This window comes from Liolophura sinensis, chromosome 7 (genome assembly GCF_032854445.1).
Source record: "Liolophura sinensis isolate JHLJ2023 chromosome 7, CUHK_Ljap_v2, whole genome shotgun sequence".
NCBI lineage: Eukaryota > Metazoa > Mollusca > Polyplacophora > Chitonida > Chitonidae > Liolophura > Liolophura sinensis.
Window position 1 is genome coordinate 47519987 of NC_088301.1, and position 18997 is coordinate 47538983.

General features: G+C 40.2%; 2 protein-coding genes across 2 annotated transcripts; one reads left to right on the forward strand and one right to left on the reverse strand.

Moving 5' to 3' along the window:
* The first annotated feature begins 3964 nt into the window (after positions 1-3964).
* Positions 3965-7577, forward strand: LOC135470971 (uncharacterized). The gene is made up of 3 exons (XM_064750019.1): positions 3965-5975; positions 6396-6464; positions 7276-7577. The coding sequence occupies exons 1-3, from the start codon at positions 3965-3967 to the stop codon at positions 7575-7577; spliced, it is 2382 nt and encodes a 793-aa protein (XP_064606089.1).
* Positions 7578-15182: 7605 nt separating this feature from the next.
* LOC135470972 (uncharacterized) lies at positions 15183-17994 on the reverse strand. The gene is made up of 2 exons (XM_064750021.1): positions 15744-17994; positions 15183-15355 (listed from the first exon to the last, which is right to left on the reverse strand). The coding sequence occupies exons 1-2, from the start codon at positions 17992-17994 to the stop codon at positions 15183-15185; spliced, it is 2424 nt and encodes an 807-aa protein (XP_064606091.1).
* Positions 17995-18997: the final 1003 nt, after the last annotated feature.

Below are 18997 nucleotides of genomic sequence, written 5' to 3' on the forward strand. Positions count from 1 at the left end.
CTATATTGCACGAATGGAAACAAATGAATTGATAAATGTATAGAGGTTTGTGTACAGTTTCAGTATAAAGGTAATTCATAGTTTTGCAGTGATGTCACAACTGCTCTGAGCCAATCATCAGCCCACTTTGGTCACGTGACTAGAGTATTGCAGGTGAAAACAAAGCGAATTTACCCAGGTAAGATAGACACTAAAGAAGATTTTATCATAACGTGAAAAATATAGCTTTTAGATAAGAATTTCTTCCTGGAAAAGCAATCAGAATGTGCCTGGCCTTTAATTATGATATTTTCAATGTCCGATAGTACTTGAATCTTTATAGCAATCGGCAAAAAGCAGCATTTCGCCCATTTAGCTCCATGTTATTTATCACCTCCTACTCTAATGATGTTGTTCAACATCATTAGGTTGATAACTGTTATTTTCTGCCTTGACAGGCTCTGTAAAAATAGTTTACGCACCGGTGTTCTGATATAATTGAGCTGAATGTGTCTAAAATTTGACGTGGCTTAGTAACTGGCGACCAGATCAAAGCCGTAATCACATATTCCTGCCGTGGCGGAAGTTTTTCTGTCTTGCGGTTTGTTCAACAACCTTTACCTCACGAATGCACACGATGGACACGAGGGTCATGTGATCACCAAGGAAATGCAGAAAATTCAGTGACACGCACTTTTTAATAACGCGCTATGTTATATATCTATTGACCATCAGTCCTAATTTACACGAATATTTGACTATGCTTCGTGTAACAGACGAATAGGTTATAGTCTTAAACGCCATCTTAAACACCGATTAGCCATTGGATTTATGGCCCCATAATAACTTGCCTAGGTACGAAAAGCGGGTCTTTGTAGGAAATTGCCTGGGAACTATGTTTCTCCCAGGCAGTAATTCGGCTGCGAGAATATACGCCGTGTCGTGTGAGAAAACCGGGGTCCGCTTGTGTTCGACGTGCGGTGATGTGACTTAGTTTTGAGGAAGGTTAGTGTGAATCGTGGTTAACACATTGGTAAAAGGTAGTGATAGAAAAGGGATTAACACTGAGCGGCTATAGGCAGTCGTCTTGGGACATTCACAGGATCGACATGTAACCAGGTTTGTATCATGATAAATACGCAAATATGCGGGCATGATCTTAACTCTTCACCAAAGTTTTTATTAGACCATATGTTTTCAGTGTGTTTCCAATTACAAAAAATCCTTTTCTTTCCGAGTACACGGAAAGCGGATGTTAAATTGTGTATTTTGTGCATGATTGCCAAAACAAATAATGTCAAAGTAGACCTTTGCCTTTCAACCAAATAACGACTTTTGGAATATTTGAAGAAAGATTACAAATTGGCTACAGAAGAATCCTTTCCTTTTCTGAGTATCTTTTTGTTCGATGCTTTTGACAACAGTTCTAAAATCCTTGTTTATTGTTCATTGGCAGAGATTTAAACATACATGAACGGATAAATTATTGGCGTAATCAAGTTCTTAAAAGATTTTACTTAAAATTTGTTGTAATTAGAAATTCTTCATGGAAAATGGTCAGTATGTTTTTTATTCTGTGATCAAGAAGATTTTGTTATTGCAGCATGGGGTTACTGATAACTGACTCCAAGAGTCTTGAATTGTGGTGTCCGACAAAATGTCAGACATATTAGCTTGAAACATTTGGCCTTTCGCGGATATGTACCTGCCATTATTTCACTGCCTTCAGGTCATGAAGTTTATGTATAAGTCATAGTGTTCATTCACAATTTATGTCTTCAGGCTTGTGATATAGTATGCCAGCAGATACAGAAACGCATACGTTGAACCCAGTTTACATTATTGGCTCTTTTGTGATCAACATGGTTAAACCATTTGGGATATTTTTTTTCTGGAAAAATTCTAAAGAAAACAAAACATTTACGTGACGACAGCTGCGCTCATACCAGTTGTCATCTGTGATTATATCTGAATAGAATGGGCGTGTATGTGTCGTTCTACCATGTTTAAACGTGCGATTATCCCAGTATCTGTTTATTATAGACAATCCTGGCCGGTAGACCCACATGAGGAAAAGTTTGTGTTTCCTCACGTGTCTATGTGAGAGGTTTAACCCGACTCTGCCTGTGTCTCGGACGCTTCGGGTCAGAGATTTGCCACACGTATCCTGGTTCCCGGGCTTCACGTCAGAATGTCGCGTTTGTTTGCGCTGTAGCCAGGCCCAGGAACCAGGTTGTGCAACACGTTAAGCATTATCTGATCCACGAAATTTTATCAAATCATTCTGCAGCTTTAGGTGGCCATGTCCTTTTGTGATTTAACCTGCATGCACAGAACACAATTAATTAAGCGACCCTGTTTGCACTACAATTTACCTTTGAATTTATTTTCTTTGAAGAAGACACTGTTCGGCAAACTTGTTAAAGAATAAATTATACGGTTTTTTCACTGAGACCACCTTCTCGAGCCGAGGAAAAAGTAGAACATCATATCTATATGACTTGACAGGCGAAGACACGGAATGACATGTATATATGGTCATGTTCCATAATATATGGAAGCGCGGGACGAGATGTAATCATCCAGCCTCAATAATTATAGGCCATGGAACCAGCTTTATGACGTAACTCTTGTGTATGTGTTTGTTGTCAAAAACTGCAAAAAGAAGTCAAAGGCTATGAGACACATACCGGTGATTCGGAAAATAATACACCCTAGCTTTATAATACTCAGCATTTGTTTTATAAGGGTATAGACTTTTTCGTGTCTGTTGTGTACACCGTCTTCGTGATGTTTGAGACCACACAAACATCTTTTAACTTTTATATAATTTTTACATTTACTCCTCCTATTTTAATTGGCTTACTATTGCTCTATTGGGTGTTTTCTGGTGCATATAGCTGTATAGATGATAAAACTTTGATGATTTACGATCTATTAATATGGACAAAAAGATTGAAATATAATACATGTGGTAAATATAAAGTTATTTTAAGTAGATATTGTAGGAGGATTTTCTTGAAATAACTGAGCCGAAATTTTCGGCATGTTTTCCTCATGTGGTGAAGTGCATGTAACAAGCAGATAAACCTTCAAGAGATGTATATGTTCATACGCCGGCGGCTGTCAGCTGATATTTAAACACGCCCCCTAAGGTATTAATGTCTAATTAAGGAGAGCCAGAGTACTTAGCGGAAGTTTGATAAATAAGGGCGCAGTTAATGTAATAACACCTTTCTCTTAATAAAAGTACTTATATAAATTTATATTAAACTAATATAACAATGCGTGACACAATATTATAAGTCTGGTTACCGTTAGTAGCTGTTCATGTGTGCCAAAGCGTATTACTAAACCGAAGAGAGTTGCTGCTCTGCCAAAGCTGTCACAAGGAAACAAAGGTTGTGCAAGGACTATTGAGACGTTTTCCGTTTCAACCAACTTGTCAATGTCTGAGGATATAGTGGTCAAGAACAGTGTTGTATATGCTTAAAGAAGGTGGATCTCATCATGGTATGACCTTTCATTGACCATCTTGCACACTGCCTTATGTGGGAAAAGGCCTCGTAATATTCTTAAAAGTTTTCAAAGGATTTCAGCAGGGCGCGTTTTGGGGCGAACGCATAGACTATGCTTGACAAGCGCCTCCCTTAAAACCTATATCATAATATTAGATCAACATGAACAAAGCTCAAGAGACCAAATTGCCTCTGGAGACATGTACATTCTCTTAAGGCAAGAGTTATCGTGTGTATTATTTTGTGATTGGGGTTTTATGTCATACTCAAGAATAGTTCACTTAAAAACAAGAGCAAAGTCAGGATAATGGCTAGTGCAAAACATCAGGTCTTCGTATACCTCCCGACAAACTTTGTTACCTAGAGCCCCAAACGTACTGGGAGGTTCTGTAACCGAACACTATAATGGTCTTTTCGTCCATTGTACAATACCAATTTGTTTTCTCTTTTCTCAGTTGCTGTTCGCCATGTTTGAGTCAGTCTGGGTTGTGGCAACAGTGTTGGTGACAGTTCGGTTCACTACAGGGGTACCTGCCTGCAGCCAGAACGAAGACGTTTGTAAATTCACTCTAGTCATCGAGGCGAAGCTGACCATGATGTGGGGAAAGGAGCTTACTTATCCTCATAACGGAAGCTTGTATAAGTATGACGTTGTAGACCCAGCCAATGCCACTCCGGTGCCGACTGAAGAGGTCATCCAAGCCGATGGGTGGGAAAGTCCAAGATTGGTGTTGGTGTTTAACGGATCTCTACCAGGCCCTGCTATTGAGGTATACGAGCACCAGACTGTCATGGTGCATGTCGTCAATAAACTACATAACGACGGGGTTACCGTTCATTGGCACGGGGTCCACCAAGTAGGGACCCCTTTCATGGATGGCGTTGCTTTTGTGTCACAGTGTCCAATTTTACCTGGGGAAAAGTTCACTTACTTGTTTGAGGCTTCCCCGAAGGGCACCCTGTGGTACCACTCTCACATGGGAAGCCAGCGCACAATGGGGCTATATGGACCTCTTATTGTCCACGAGCGACATCCCACGGAACCGAAATACGAAGAGCTGATATGGACGGTCAGTGATTGGAACCACGAGTACGATTCTGAAGTAGGCTTTTACAAAATGGTCTATGGTATATACGAAGGACGTACTAAGTACCAGGGTACTCGGTCCCTGGATGGGTCGTTCTTTAGCTGGTTTCAGTACCACTCAGGACTCCTGAATGGCAGAGGCCGGTTTTATGACCCACAGACTGGCACCCATAATGACGCTCCTTTGACCAGTTTTACAGTGGTCCAAGGGCGAATGTATCGGGTACGGCTTATAAATGCGGGAGGACTATTCCCGTTCAGGATTTCCATTGACGGCCATTTGATTTCGATCATAGCCTCAGACGGATATTACCTGGAACCAGTGCTGGCCGAATCCATTATAATAAACCCAGGTGAGAGGTTTGACTTTATTATCGTTGCTAACCAGTCAGTAGGAAATTACTGGATACGGGGAGTTACCCTTGAAGCAGGATATAACCACACACTGGAGGGCATTCTCCACTACAAAGGAGCTTCGGATCATGGAGACCCTGTGACACACCGACACAATTGTACCTCTAGTCAGCCATGTGTGGTTGTCAACTGCCCATTCAGTTCATACCCGAAAGAAAAAAATACAGTGTGTATTTCCTTCGATCAGCTTAAATCCAGTGACGTCGTCGACACACCACTGGTAGAGAAAGACTCCTTCGAGGAGAAGTTCTTGAACTTTGCATTTCCGGGTTATAGATGGACGCCTGGCTCTATTAACGGTAGGGCGTTTGAACAGCCAACTGTGACCGCCATATCTGGCCAAAAAGCTACGGACACCTCATGCCAAATGGAGGAATGTGGCGAGGAAAAGATCTGCAAATGCACGTGGGCTCTTCAACTGACCCACGGTAAAACGTACCAATTTGTTTTTCTCAACATGGGTAAAGGAAAAGGGTGGTCTCATCCGATTCACATGCACGGACACTCGTTTTACGTTCTGAAGATGGGCTATGGGCGTTATGATCAAATTACGGGAATGCAAATCGGAGACAATCTGGATGTGGACTGTCGTGGCAATGCCGACCGACAGAAAAGTTTCTGCAACAATGCCACGTGGCAGTACCCCGCGTGGCTGAATGGAAATGTCCCGGGCCTGGAAATATCCCGACCTCCTCGCAAGGACACTCTCATTGTACCTACAGGAGGATACGCTGTTGTGAGAATAAGGGCAGACAACCCAGGTCTATGGATGATGCATTGCCACATCCAAACTCATAATCTTGACGGAATGGCTATGATCCTTAACGAATCCTTTAGTCAGATATCTGAACTTCACGGACAATTTCCTCCCTGCAGTGCCTATGAATATTTTAATGATGATGAGGTGAATGAATTGGACCAAGTGGACACCAGAGAAAATTCTGGCGTATCTCAAACAGTGACGTCGTTATGTACAGGTAAGTGGTCCAAACTACTGTACGAATAGACAGAGGCGTGAAAGGAAAAATGTTTACAGTTTGACTCATCATTATGTTCATCTTAAACAATGTCCTGTGCACAAATATGTTAATAACATTGAAGAATTAATCTAGCGGCGAAACGTCTAAGTCAGACGAAGATAAAGTGTCCGTGAGATGTCTATGTGGAAGGGAGACAGTTTTGGTTAGTCGCTGGTGAACATGCGGGTAACATGCGTATTAACTTTGCTGTATGACGAACGGCTGACTCAATTTCCGTGCCCAAAGAGATAATTGTTCACTTATACAGTTCTTTGTTTTTGTTGAATGTCAGGTGTGTAGATATTTAGCTGTTCTTCAGAAGTTGCAGAGGGAGATGGAATGTGTTGAAGAATGGGATTGTTCTTTACTATTGTTCAGAATACATATTTGTCTGTGTCAAGTGGGTGTACAATGTACTCCATGCTATTCACTATGTCTGCAGCAATTGTAAGGTGAATGAGTGAACCCGGAAACAGAGCCTTCATATTGAGTTACTTTAGTGTAGAAAGTTTAGCGATACGAGCCAAATTAAAGATTGTAAGATTATACAAGTACGGGTTCGCGTGAATACCTACTTTGGTTCATCGAAGTCACCATCGATGCAATCTCAAGATATGTGTGTTGCAAATTCGAGTTCACCCATAACGAGTCAGATCTGAAGAATATGACAATATACAAATTGTTATACTGCCGTTCCTTAAATGGACGGATGGGCGGAAGGCTCAGTTGATGTTATGAGAGAAAATAAACGGTGAGACGAAGTCAGTGCTATTGAAAGCCAGGCAAAATTACCCCTAAAATTATTTTTATTTATTTGTTTATTTATTTTGCTGCACCAAAGACAGCATTTTACTTAATGTAAAATATAGTGGCCTTTTCGGACCACATGTCAGTGATGATGACGTCACATCACTTTCTTTATAAGAATTTCGCTTATTTTTGAAAATAGTAAGTTTCTGCAAATCGTCGATAATGAACTACCTTCTAATCAGCATTCAAATTCAAAATATTAACCGATTTTTAGGCACTGAAAGTAATGTGAAAAATGTTTGGAAAATATGGACCGAAAAACCTAATTGAGAAAAAATTTGCTTTGTGCTATTTCTTGATTAGAAAAAAAAATAATTTCAAGAATTTCTGACCGAAGTTCGTCATCCATTTGAGACACACACATTACTTATTACTTCATGAACACCTTAAGGTTTTATTATACTTTAATAGCAAGCTGTTAATGTATGTATTTCTTCTGCACTTTCAGGTTATTCCTTTGGAATTTTCTGGGCTGTTGTGGGCTGTCTTATCTGTGTGTCGGTATTTCTACTCACCATACTTGCGGTTTATGTGTACTTGGACCAAAAGCGACGAGAAAATCCTTACGCGGAGGCGAGGAGACCCCGCAGATTCCCACTAGACACACATCTGCAACAATTAGACAAGGACCATAATGGGCTGAATTGCCATATGAGCATGTACGATAACGGGACCCAAAATGGACTAAGTCGTAGTAACGGGGTTCGGCCTGGCCGAAGTCTAAACGGCAACCACGTTCATCAGGTATGATACCGTTTAGCCGCCAGCTTGGCAGGTGTACATCACGTAACTCCTTTCTGAACTGACTCGTGCATCATCCTGGTTTTGTGCACTGATGAAAACGGCGTCTTGCAGCGTCTTCATTTGAATGAGGCATTGTGGGTTAGCATCAACATTAGGCTCGTATATGCGAGAACCAATCCCCATTTCCAAACTAGGTACGGACATCACGGTGACGTCACGGTACAGTGCTACAACACATGACAGGGTAAAGGCACCAACGAATTATGAAGAGGGAAATTTCATGTGGTCCAATTTGCAGCTTATTCGTGAGATATGAACAGCAATATTTTTCATTTAAAGTTTTCTGCTAAATGAAGACGCAAGGAAACAAAAAAAAACAAAACAAACAAAAACATCATTCATCGCTAAAATATGTCTTATTCACTCATCACCTCGATAAATAGCCTCTCAAACCTAATTATATACACACAAAGCTTTGTTTTAAGGATGGTATTCAGGTTATAGTAATGGTCTTTCCCTCTAGAATAAACCTTGCTATACTTGTATGGATAGTGGATATGAAAGCAATGTCTTATGCTAGGTTTAATTGTATATTTGTGTGTCATGTTTAGATCTGTAGGGCCACTCACATTTGCTAAGCCTCACGTGTATGTGTCCAAATGATGGAAAGACATGCGATTTCTGTTAACCTCATAAAACTCAAAGATAACGAACGAACGACTAAAGAACAATAATTCTGAAAGTCAATGCATGTCCTCAACTGGTTTGACCATGTCAAAAGAAAAAATTCCATATTTTATTTGAAAATTGACGAAAACAGCCCTACACTATCACTTTATCTATAACTTGTTATTGTGAGCTCTAATTTGCTACGATGAACCATTATGAAGAAAAGGCCGGAAAAATATTAAAGTACAAGATGGGTATAATTTTGCACAAAGTGAACAAAGGGGTTAGAACTGGAACTTGATCTGTAACTTGCTATGGTGATGTCATGATCTTTATATAAAATTTGGAGTTAACGGATTGAAGTTTTCTTGGTATTTATTTCACACTCCAATGACAATGATGATCTTGCCTATACTGGTTTAAGCCCTGGACACCATAGTTGCAGTTGGCCTGTGTACTTTGCTTTGGACTTTCAAAGAATGTGTATTTATCTATCTATTTATTTATTTATTTATTTATTTGATTGGTGTTTTACGTCGCACTCAAGAATGTTTCACTTACACAACGGCGGCCAGGATTATATTGGGTTGATATGGGACACAGCCGGAGGGAAACCCAAGATCATCCGTAGGTTGCTGGAGACTTTTCCACTTACGACCGTAGAGGAAGACAGGATAAACCGGACTTGAACTCACAGCGAGAAGCTCCTGAGTCACTGAGGCCCGAATGTATACTGAGTGCATCTGTAATATTTACGTGTATAACTATGTTCCTTTTTATATTCGAAAGCTCCCTGCATTTGTGATGTTCAGTAATATTTTAGAAGAACCCACGAAACCTGTACACTCGCTAGGTCATATTGGTTTTACATTTGTATTTTGCCCTCTGTTTTGGTTTGGTTCTTCGTTTAAAACGCAAATGCAACTACCCTTGCTACTGGTTGGAGAAAGTCTACGGGTAATAAATGTTTTTCAAATGTTACATCCTTTCATCTTGTTTTCAAGAATTACGAAAAATATATGTATAATATCAACCGGAATCACTCGAAGCAAATGATCGAAACTGCCGGGTGATGTAAGCAGATTGCCAGCACTGCTTGATTTTCAGGGTTCCAGTTCAGAGGTGCACGCATAGGAATAATTACAGAATAAGTCATACCATGGCTTCTAGAGAAGCACTTAGTGGGTGACTGCGGATTTGTCCTCAAGACAGTGCTTTGCAGTGCATTACATTATATAATCCCAGCAGGCCTTCTATCACGACTTCACCCGGTCAAAGCTACACGGCAAACAAGACAGACAGAAGGTCAAACTTTAGCGGAGTTTTTAACTGGAACTGGTTAACATTATATTTTAGTACGGCGTATAAATATTGTGTACGGAACATTTATTGCGGAAATTATGGCGTTGGGAATCTGCTTTAATGACACTTTGTTTACTATACCTCCCCAAAATGTAACTTAGATTTGGAAACAAGTGTGCTGTATAAAGGGTTTGTTTGTAGGAGACATATGGATGCAAAACTTCAGCTCAATGCATAAAGTAAACATTTACCTTATAATGGATTCTAATACACTAAAAAGTCTTGAAGATCGTGAATTCGACAGGTCCACAATAAACAAAAAACAAAAAAAAAAACGCTCATACAGCCCTATATTAACGCTACGAAATAATTTCCACTCGGCAAGGCGGGTCATATCCACCAACAACCCATGCAAGCAAGAATCTCCCCTCAGCTAAATGTGCAAACATTTCCACAAACACAAACGCACATTACTCCGTATTTCTGTCCAATCTGTTAATCGCTAACAATCGTTAGAACATTTAAATCAAAATTTTACATACTTTTTCATCCAAATCCCTGCTCAACATCCGTATAGCTGCTGACAGACAGACAGACATAAGTGACCTCCTAATGGTAAGTTTAACTTGGTTCATATTTTCATGCAGCGACATGGTAACCATATTTCATGCAACACCCCCACGTGAATAAGCGGAATTGCCCCATAGCATGTAAATATTGAATGATTTGTTTAATTAAATTTCATGTATACACCAGTAAGCCGATTGATGCTGTCATTTTTGCGTTGTCACGTGGGGGTAATTCAGTTACCAATTATCACACAAAGTTACCGTTTTGAACATCGGCATTTCCAAGTTATTATTTGTGACGTCTAATAAATTGCATTTAACATATCTCACTGTTTTTCTTTCTTATCTAAATAACTTTGCTTAAGCCATGGTGCTATGGGGTGTGTAATTTGCTACTGTTTAAGCATTTACATGAACAGCTGGAATCAAACCATACCTGAGATAAATTGACAAGAATCCGTGTTTCACCGGTTTAATACGTAGTTATTTGCTAATTATGACACGGTCGACTGTCGCTGCTCTGGTTTTACTCACTATGCTGTAAGTCTTTTATTATTCTTCATTCACATGACTGAGGTAAATCTTTTGTGGTTAAGCTGCAAGCAGCGGACGAAACAGCAAGAGCTGGATTCGATCACGCGACTTCACTGGTCAAAGGCATGTTTGTTGAGTGAGTACTTAGAGATAAAACGTCGTACTATACCTATTTTTTCAGTCATATGATGGCCAAGGAGTCCTTAGAGAGCGTGTAATGTGCCCCCTTGTTGCAGGATGGATTTCCATCGCTCTTTTATCTAGTGCAACTTCACTGAGACAATTTACCGAACGCAAGAAAGCGGCCCAACCCGACCCATTATCCTGATACAGATCAACCAGTCGTTGCACTATCCTGCACGCCAAGCAAGGAAGTTACAACTTCCTCTTTTAAGGTATTAGATGTAGTCCGACCCAGGATTGACCCTGGATCTAACTCTTCCCGAAGCTTACGATCTATTAACTGTACTATCGGGGCCGTTGGTGTGTTTGGTGTAGCGTACCTGCGTTTTCACCAGCTGAACCTATAACACATTAATGGAACAGACACCCAAATCCTTTCACTCTTATAACACTTCTGTTTGTTAAGATTTTGGATTGTCCACAGCTTATAGCTCAAGACCCCTGATAAGAATATGGGTACCATCCATTTGAAATACCTGCAACCATTTCACACATTTCATGTTCCCATAAATTTCAAAGACTGAATTTTCTCGCTTGCGTTATACGGTTGGGACTGTATAGATAGCATTACTATTGAATTGTAAATTTTAGTGCTTGTAATCTATTGAATGATTTTTTTCTTTGGTTGGCGATCTGGTATACGTGTGTCAAGACTGATCTGCTTTAAGATAACTTTAATTATTGGAACTATATTACAAATCCTGACACATTTTATGTATAGATAATTGACAACTTAAAGTAAGAGACACATTAGATGTACATGCCGCCCCAATTTAATGCGAAGGGAGACAATTCGTGCTTGAACAATTTAGGGGACATCAGTTCAAGCTTGTGTATGTATGTTTGTATGTATGTATATATATGTAGGCCTATGCATGCTTGTGGTTTTGCGTAACAATTAACAGTTTTTCAGTTATATGACGGCTAGGAATCATAGATATGTGTACATATTCTGTGTCCTCTTACATGTATTCTGAGCGGCAAGTGAGGCAGCAACAAGTACTATTTTGAAAGCCTTTGGTATGACCTTACCGGGGGTTGATCCCGAGTCTAACGACGTTCTAACCATTAGGCCGCCACCGGTGTATGTAGATCTTGGATGTACATCGATGTAGCCGAACCAGCACTAAGACAGGTGTAACGATTTTATATAGGGTGTTACACTTCTCACTTGCTGTACAAACTTCCACGTTCTATCCTTAGACAGTCCCTACTGCCAGATCACTCACCACCGAACATCTAGTAGAGACACTATTTATGCCTTATTTATTTCATATACCTTTGGGAAATGGTGTTTGCTTTGAGTTTTATGAGCTTTAATGAGTTATAAATGAGTTTTATAATAATCGAACTTGAACGCCCCATGGTCTATGAGTGGTTTACGAATGTCGGACTTACAACATAGAGAGTAAATCCAGAGCAGCGACAAGAGGGTGTCAGCTTACCTCATCTAAGTTTCATCTGATATGATTTGTGCTTTGCGCCGTACTCAAGAATATTTCACTCATACGATGGTGGCCAGCATTATGGTGGGGGGAGACTGGGCAGAGCCCGGGGGAAACCCACGAACATCCGCATCTTCTTGCCAGACCTTCCCAGCTACGGCCGGAGAGGAAGCCAGCATGAGCTGCACGAACTCACGGCGACCGCATTAATTGGCGAAAGGCTCCTGGGTCATTGCCCCGCGCTGGCGTGCTAGTGTTGATGTAAATGCTTAAATAGCACCAAAGTACACGTTTACACATTTATAACATTGTTGGTTAACGTCATACTGAAGAATTTTATACTTATACTATCACGTTCAGCTTTACCGATGGAGGAAAGGGGTTTCGTTCATGGTCTGGGAGAACCTCATTGTTGATATATCAGAAAGACTTCAACACACCAAGGGTATTTTCAAAGAGAAAATTGGAGAGAAAAAGCAAAAAATATAAGAATGTAGCTGTTAGACTCGCATGACTTTTATTGCTTTATGATCACAAATAGCAGCAGGAATATGACAAATAATGGCAAAATAATACTTTCAGAATTACACTTTCCAAATAAAAAAAGAAACGAAAAATTAACATTAACAAAACACACACCTAATGGGGAATATTTTAGCCTCATTTGAATTAAATGGGTCGCTTAGATTTAATAATTATACTTTTATGTGGAAAATTTGGGGAAGAAAAGGAACCCATTTAGAAATTCCACATACTGTTCACACCGTGAGAAAGCGAAGCATTTAGTGTATATACACTGAACACATTGGCAGATTCATATTCAAGCAAGTTTACAAAGCACCGAATATCATAAGTTTTTACATTAATTATATATCATATAATAAACTTTGGGAAAAAACAAAACATTACAAAAATAATCGGTTATTGTAGTCTAACGAAAACTATAGGTAAATGCACTTAAGCAGTAATACGTCTTTACGTTGCATTATCAGGGCTATGTTTGCCAGTCATTTACCCCGTAAACGTTACTCTTCGTTAGTGACATTTACACCTGACCATAAAAGTATACAATTAATTAATTTATTATGACTAGCAAGACTTTCAAGTCAAGTATTAAAAGCTGGTATGTTTAAAAGTAACTTTAACTTTAATATATTATAACTTATTTTATACAATCTCACCAGCCATGTGTATCTAGACTATTTAAAAAGTTGAAGGTTGAGAAAAAAGATTCTGTCAGATTCTGTGTTTTACATGTTGACTAGGTTAAGAATATTTCAAAAATATGAAATGCCTGTATAACTAGCTAAAATATTTTTAATTTCATTAAATGAAATGTGGAATCAGTTAATTTGAGTCTTTACTACATTTTATCCTTCTAACATGTCCTCCTCCATTTGTGGAAGACGTCTTGTATTTATTCAGACATGATAGGTAAATACTTTATACACCCTAGATATTCGCCCTCAGCAGTTCAGTTATAGAGGCAAATAAAACCCATACAATACTTTCTGCACATAAGCTTACTTACTTGCAGCAGAATATTATGTTACCTTCCAAACAAACCTCATAATGAATAAAACTCTCAGAATCAGACATTTTAGGACGTATTAAAGTATTTTAACTGTAAACAAATCGTGATGGTATGTGTAGTTTTCATAAGAATAACAATGTGAGTTGGAGATTTCAAACTCCCAATTAACAAGACATCTTCACGTTTATCAGCGCGTCATGTCACGATATTATAGCTGTGCGTGGGGTTAAGTATACGTTAAGACGGGTGCGTTACACAACCGACGACGCGAAGGTCAGCTTGTTCTTTCATCCACCTCACCTTATAGCGTCTATACTCTACCTGTAAGCGAAGAAAAGAGTGTGTATACAGAAGATCGCCAGTTAATTTATGTTCAAGTCTGACAGTTTTCTTTAGTAATATTTACTTTTACCTCCACTAGGCCTACTTACATGGCAGTTAAAAATACCTTCGTATTTCTGTAAAGCCAGTCATGCGGAGCACTATAGTATCTTAAATTTGATCAGTCATGGCTGACGTACTCCGGTATGTATTGTTATTTTTCTGAGTGTTATCAAAGTTCATTACTGGACCTATAGCACTGGGCCAAAGTAGTGGACGCCTATATGCGCCCGGGCTATACATGTGTATCAGCCAAAGTTTAGTCCTACCAGTTGACCTTGACCAGGCTGAAGTGGGATCTTCTGTGTAGTCGGATTAAAGAGACTGACGTGCGTCATTTATATAAGACAGGCTAGGTTGTATAAAGACCTTACAACCCCATAGGCTATAAAGATACACAACTAAAGGGTAGCTATTATCTTTCACTCCATCTTATTAGCGGTAGAGTTATCTGTCGTGAATTTTACACGGTTGAAAATGGAAGAAACTCAGCTGAAAAAGCACTGATTGCAGAATATTTGTGTTATGACTGGTTAAACTGTGTACTAGAAAATTAGACCCATGTCTGTATTCACACTTTGCTGAATACTTTTATTTGTTCTTCTCTTGAAAAATGTCATATTTTTTATACCTCGCCAGTTTCACTGGCTCTTAATGTACCCTAAGCGGATCTTGGTGTATGTATTAACAAATCCTGACTGTGAATCTTTGATCTGGCTTTGCAAATAACCAAGGCCGACCCATAAAGCTTAGGTTTAAAAGTAAAGTATGATTTTAAGTCGTCTTGTTGGGCTTTAGGAATTAAATTAGGAATGGTTAAAAGGAGTTACTTTCAGACAAATATAATAAAATTTGAATTCGGCGTCAGATATTCAAGTGTAAGGTTCATTTCGTTTGCATTTTACAGGGCACAACTCTGCAACTATGTCTTTATAAAAACATGCCGTAGTTTATGGTAATGCAGGTTTAAATAATATTAGCTATTACTACAAAATTAAAGAGCGGCTCCTTTATTTTGATACGCATGAGTAGAATCTAACTTGTAAGACTTGCTCCTTCCACCGGATGTTCTGTGAAGGCACATATAGATCATGAGGATAATCAGCAGTAGAGTGATGAAGATCACGAGACATCCAGTAACTGCCCAGAATACCTCCACGCTGTAACCTGCGAACATATCAGAAATATAAATGCGGCAACATTAGTTTAAGGGATAATTTATACTTTACATTACAGTTTAAAAATATAATAATATTGATAAATGTCATATTAACATATTATTTCACTACTTGTTTCTAGAAGACTGTTATATATTTATTTTAAAATTCCATGGAGGCTTTCAGGCGAAAATATGTGAGGTTTGTTTTGTGTTCTTTATCCTGAAAAGCAAAACATTTGAACAATTTTAGGTTAGGAAATTTTAATGTGATGAACACTAGTAGACTTTTCATGTACATGAAAAGAATCAATAAACCTTGCAGTTTCTCGTAGTCTTTAAACGCAAAGGAAATGACAATGACAGAATTATCATTGAAAATTACATGCGTTCTTGTACCTGTGCATTCCGGTGGAGGCGATGTTGGTTCTGGTGGTGGACAAGGCTCTGGGGTTGGAGTTTGGCATAATGGTGTTGACATCCGCATGGTACTTGGGGCTGATGTAGACGCATCAGTGCTGACTTCTGTTGTACTGGGAGGGGATGATGAAGAGGGATAGGTGCTTGTAGTTGATGGGGAAGGACTAGAAAATGGTGTGGAAGCAGAGTACTGGCTGTCGTCAACAGAAATAGAGCCCGAAGGGTAGCCGCTAACGGATGATGAGTACAGATCATCTTCAGTAGAGGAGGTGGAGGAACTGATGGCCCTAGCTGATGTCTCTGATGTCGACGACGTTGATGACGTTGACGGAGTAGGAGACGTTGACGACATTGATGACGTAAACGGCGTAGATGGCGAAGACCTCGGATAATGTGTCCCCAAGCTTGGAGTCTCCACGCTATCAGCATAAGTTACAAAGCCCCTACATTCTGGGAAATTTGCAGGGGTCGGACCGATCCGTGAAGGAGCTTCATTTAGGAGCATAGCCATGCCTCCCATACTGTGGATTTGGATGTGACAATGCAAGATCCATAATCCTGGATTGTCTCCTCTAATTCGAACGACCGCATAACCGCCACTAGGAACGATGAGGGTGTCTTTCAATGGGGCCCTCTCTATTTCAACGCCAGGAACGTTACCATGAAGCCACGAGGGGTCGGCCCATGTAGCGCTATTGCAGTAAGTTTTGGTCGGATCTGGGTTTCCTCTGCAGTCAATGTCAACATTATCAGTGGTTGCTTTAGCCGTGCTGATGTTGTAGTTTGGAAAGCCCATCTTGATAACATGGAAAGAGTGACCGTGTAAATGGATTGGATGTGCCCAGCCCTTGCCTTTTCCCATGTTGAGGAACACAAACTGATAGGTTTTTCCGTGCTCCACGTTGTAGGCCCACGTGCACTTACAGATTTTGCCTTCCCCACATTCCTCCTCTGAGCACAGGGTGTCTACCTCACTGCCCTGGGTCATTGCCGCCACACCTGGGGCCTCGAATACTCTTCCATTCACGGAACCCGGTGCCCAATTCTCTCCTGGGAAGGCGAAGTTCATGAAAAGTTCGTCAAATTCACTTGGCGGACTGGTCGGTGCTGGGAAATTGACGGAGCTAGCTGCTCTAAGCTGATCAAATGTCACACACAAGGTGTGGTCCTGTGGAGGGTAATATTTGAACGGGCAATTTATCACAATGCATTTGTCTGTAGCGGAACACTGGCGACGTTGTGTCGTTGGATCAACACCCGTGGGAGCACCGTGATAGTGGAGAATAGCTTCGAGTGTATGGTTAACCTCTACCTCCAGAGTTTCTCCTCGTATCCAGTAGTTGCCTACTGGCTGAGTAGCGTTTAAAATAAAGTCGAACCTTTCTCCAGGGTTTATTACAAAGGACTCCACGGTCATGGGCTCCAGATCGTAACCATCAGAGGCGACTACTGTGATGAGGTGATTGTCCACAGAGATCCGGAAGGGGTAGAGTTCTCCGGCGGCAATGACCCTTACTCTGTACTGATGTCCAGGGGCAACGGTGAAGCTAGACAAAGGCGCACCGTTGTGCTGACCAGTAGATGGATCATAGTATCGTCCTCTCCCGTTCAACAACCCAGAATGGAATCGGAACAGACTGAAGCTGGCACCGTCCAAAGACTTTGTCCCTTCGTACTTTGTTCTGCCTTCGTAGATGCCGTAAATCATTTTGTAGAATGTGACTTCCGAGTCATAGGCGTGGTTCCAGTCCGTGATCGTCCACGTGAGTTCCTCCATGCGTGGACTGGCGGATTGTCTTTCGTGGACGATCAGAGGACCGTAGAATCCCATAGTGCGTTGACTGCCCATGTGGGAGTGATACCAGAAGGTTCCTTTAGGATGTGCTCTGAAGAAGTAGGTAAACGTCTGACCAGGGAGTATAGGACACTGGGTGACAAAGGGCACTCCGTCCATATGAGGGCTGTTCATCTGATGCAGACCGTGCCAATGGATGGAAATTCCTTCATTGTGCAGGCGGTTCTTCACATGCACCCTCACAAGTTGATTCTCCCAGACCTCGATCGGTGGACCCGGGATGGTTCCATTAACCAAAATGACAAGACGTGGGCTCTCCCAACCGTCCATCGTGATGACTTCCTCGGGTGGAACCGGCGTGGCGGTGGAAGGGTCCGTAACCGTGTACTCGTACAGGCTGCCATTGTAAGGGTAGGTCAGTATCTTGCCCCACATCATGGTCAGCCGCGCGTCCACCACCAATGTGAACTCACAGACACTGACTTCCGACCCACAAATGGGGCTAGCGTTATTCGTCGAGAATAACGTGCATAGTGACACGATCAGTAACCACGGACGTGTCATGTCAAACAAACCTGGAAGACAATGAAAGCGGAGTGTTACATTTGGTTATCTCGTTAACACAGGCTGTACAAAGGATTAACAGTCATCAACCATAGATAAAGTACGCTTAACTTGTGTACCAGGATTAAATTGTACATGAATTAGGTTTACCACAAATAATTTACCAAAAAATCTGCTGTGATTCTCCATTCGATATATAACGTAACAGTCACTTCACTATTTTTTAAACTCTTATTAAAACATAATAGGATAAGTAATTATTACCGCTGCAAACCTACAATGTTTTTCAACTGATATAGATCTTCTAAACAATTTTTTGGTGCACATTAAGCAATTCATAGGATTTAACAAGCGTTATCTACAGTACATAAAACCAGGACAGGTCATTGAATATTAATGGGTTAGTTATTCATAGTTTTAGTTTCATGTTTCGTAAACATTAAAGGAATAGTTTCCCATGCATGACCCATATGATTATTCATACATATACCATATTAAACAGAAATCAGTCATGTACCTTTTATATCGTAAGGATTTATTAAAGTCACTTCAAGGTACCTTCACTTTTACAGGTGGAAAAATAATAAAAATCACAATATGTATTCAGAATAATCATCAGAAACATATTAGTGTGTTTCTTTAACAAATAGGCAAAGAACCATATTATAACACTATAGTAAACCAAAAGAACCATATATTTTGAATCACTAGAAATATACAATACAATATAACGTTAATAAAATGAGGAAACCTTTCACAAGAAGGTGTACAAAATGTATATGTGAGTAACCTTTACACCCAAACTTCAACTCAAAACAACTAAGGTTGTATAATAAAGGTGAAATATGCATTGTCATTGTAACAAAAAACACAG

Excerpts from the sequence above, each read along its gene's own strand:
- LOC135470972 (XM_064750021.1), bottom strand. The coding sequence starts at position 17,994 with ATGTGGGGCAAGATACTGACCTACCCTTACAATGGCAGCCTGTACGAG. Across the intron at positions 15,356-15,743 it reads GCCTCCACCGGAATGCACAG|GTTACAGCGTGGAGGTATTC; the intron begins GTACAAGAACGC and ends ATATGTTCGCAG.
- LOC135470971 (XM_064750019.1), top strand. The coding sequence starts at position 3,965 with ATGTTTGAGTCAGTCTGGGTTGTGGCAACAGTGTTGGTGACAGTTCGG. Across the intron at positions 5,976-6,395 it reads AGTGACGTCGTTATGTACAG|AATACATATTTGTCTGTGTC; the intron begins GTAAGTGGTCCA and ends ACTATTGTTCAG. Across the intron at positions 6,465-7,275 it reads TCACTATGTCTGCAGCAATT|GTTATTCCTTTGGAATTTTC; the intron begins GTAAGGTGAATG and ends CTGCACTTTCAG.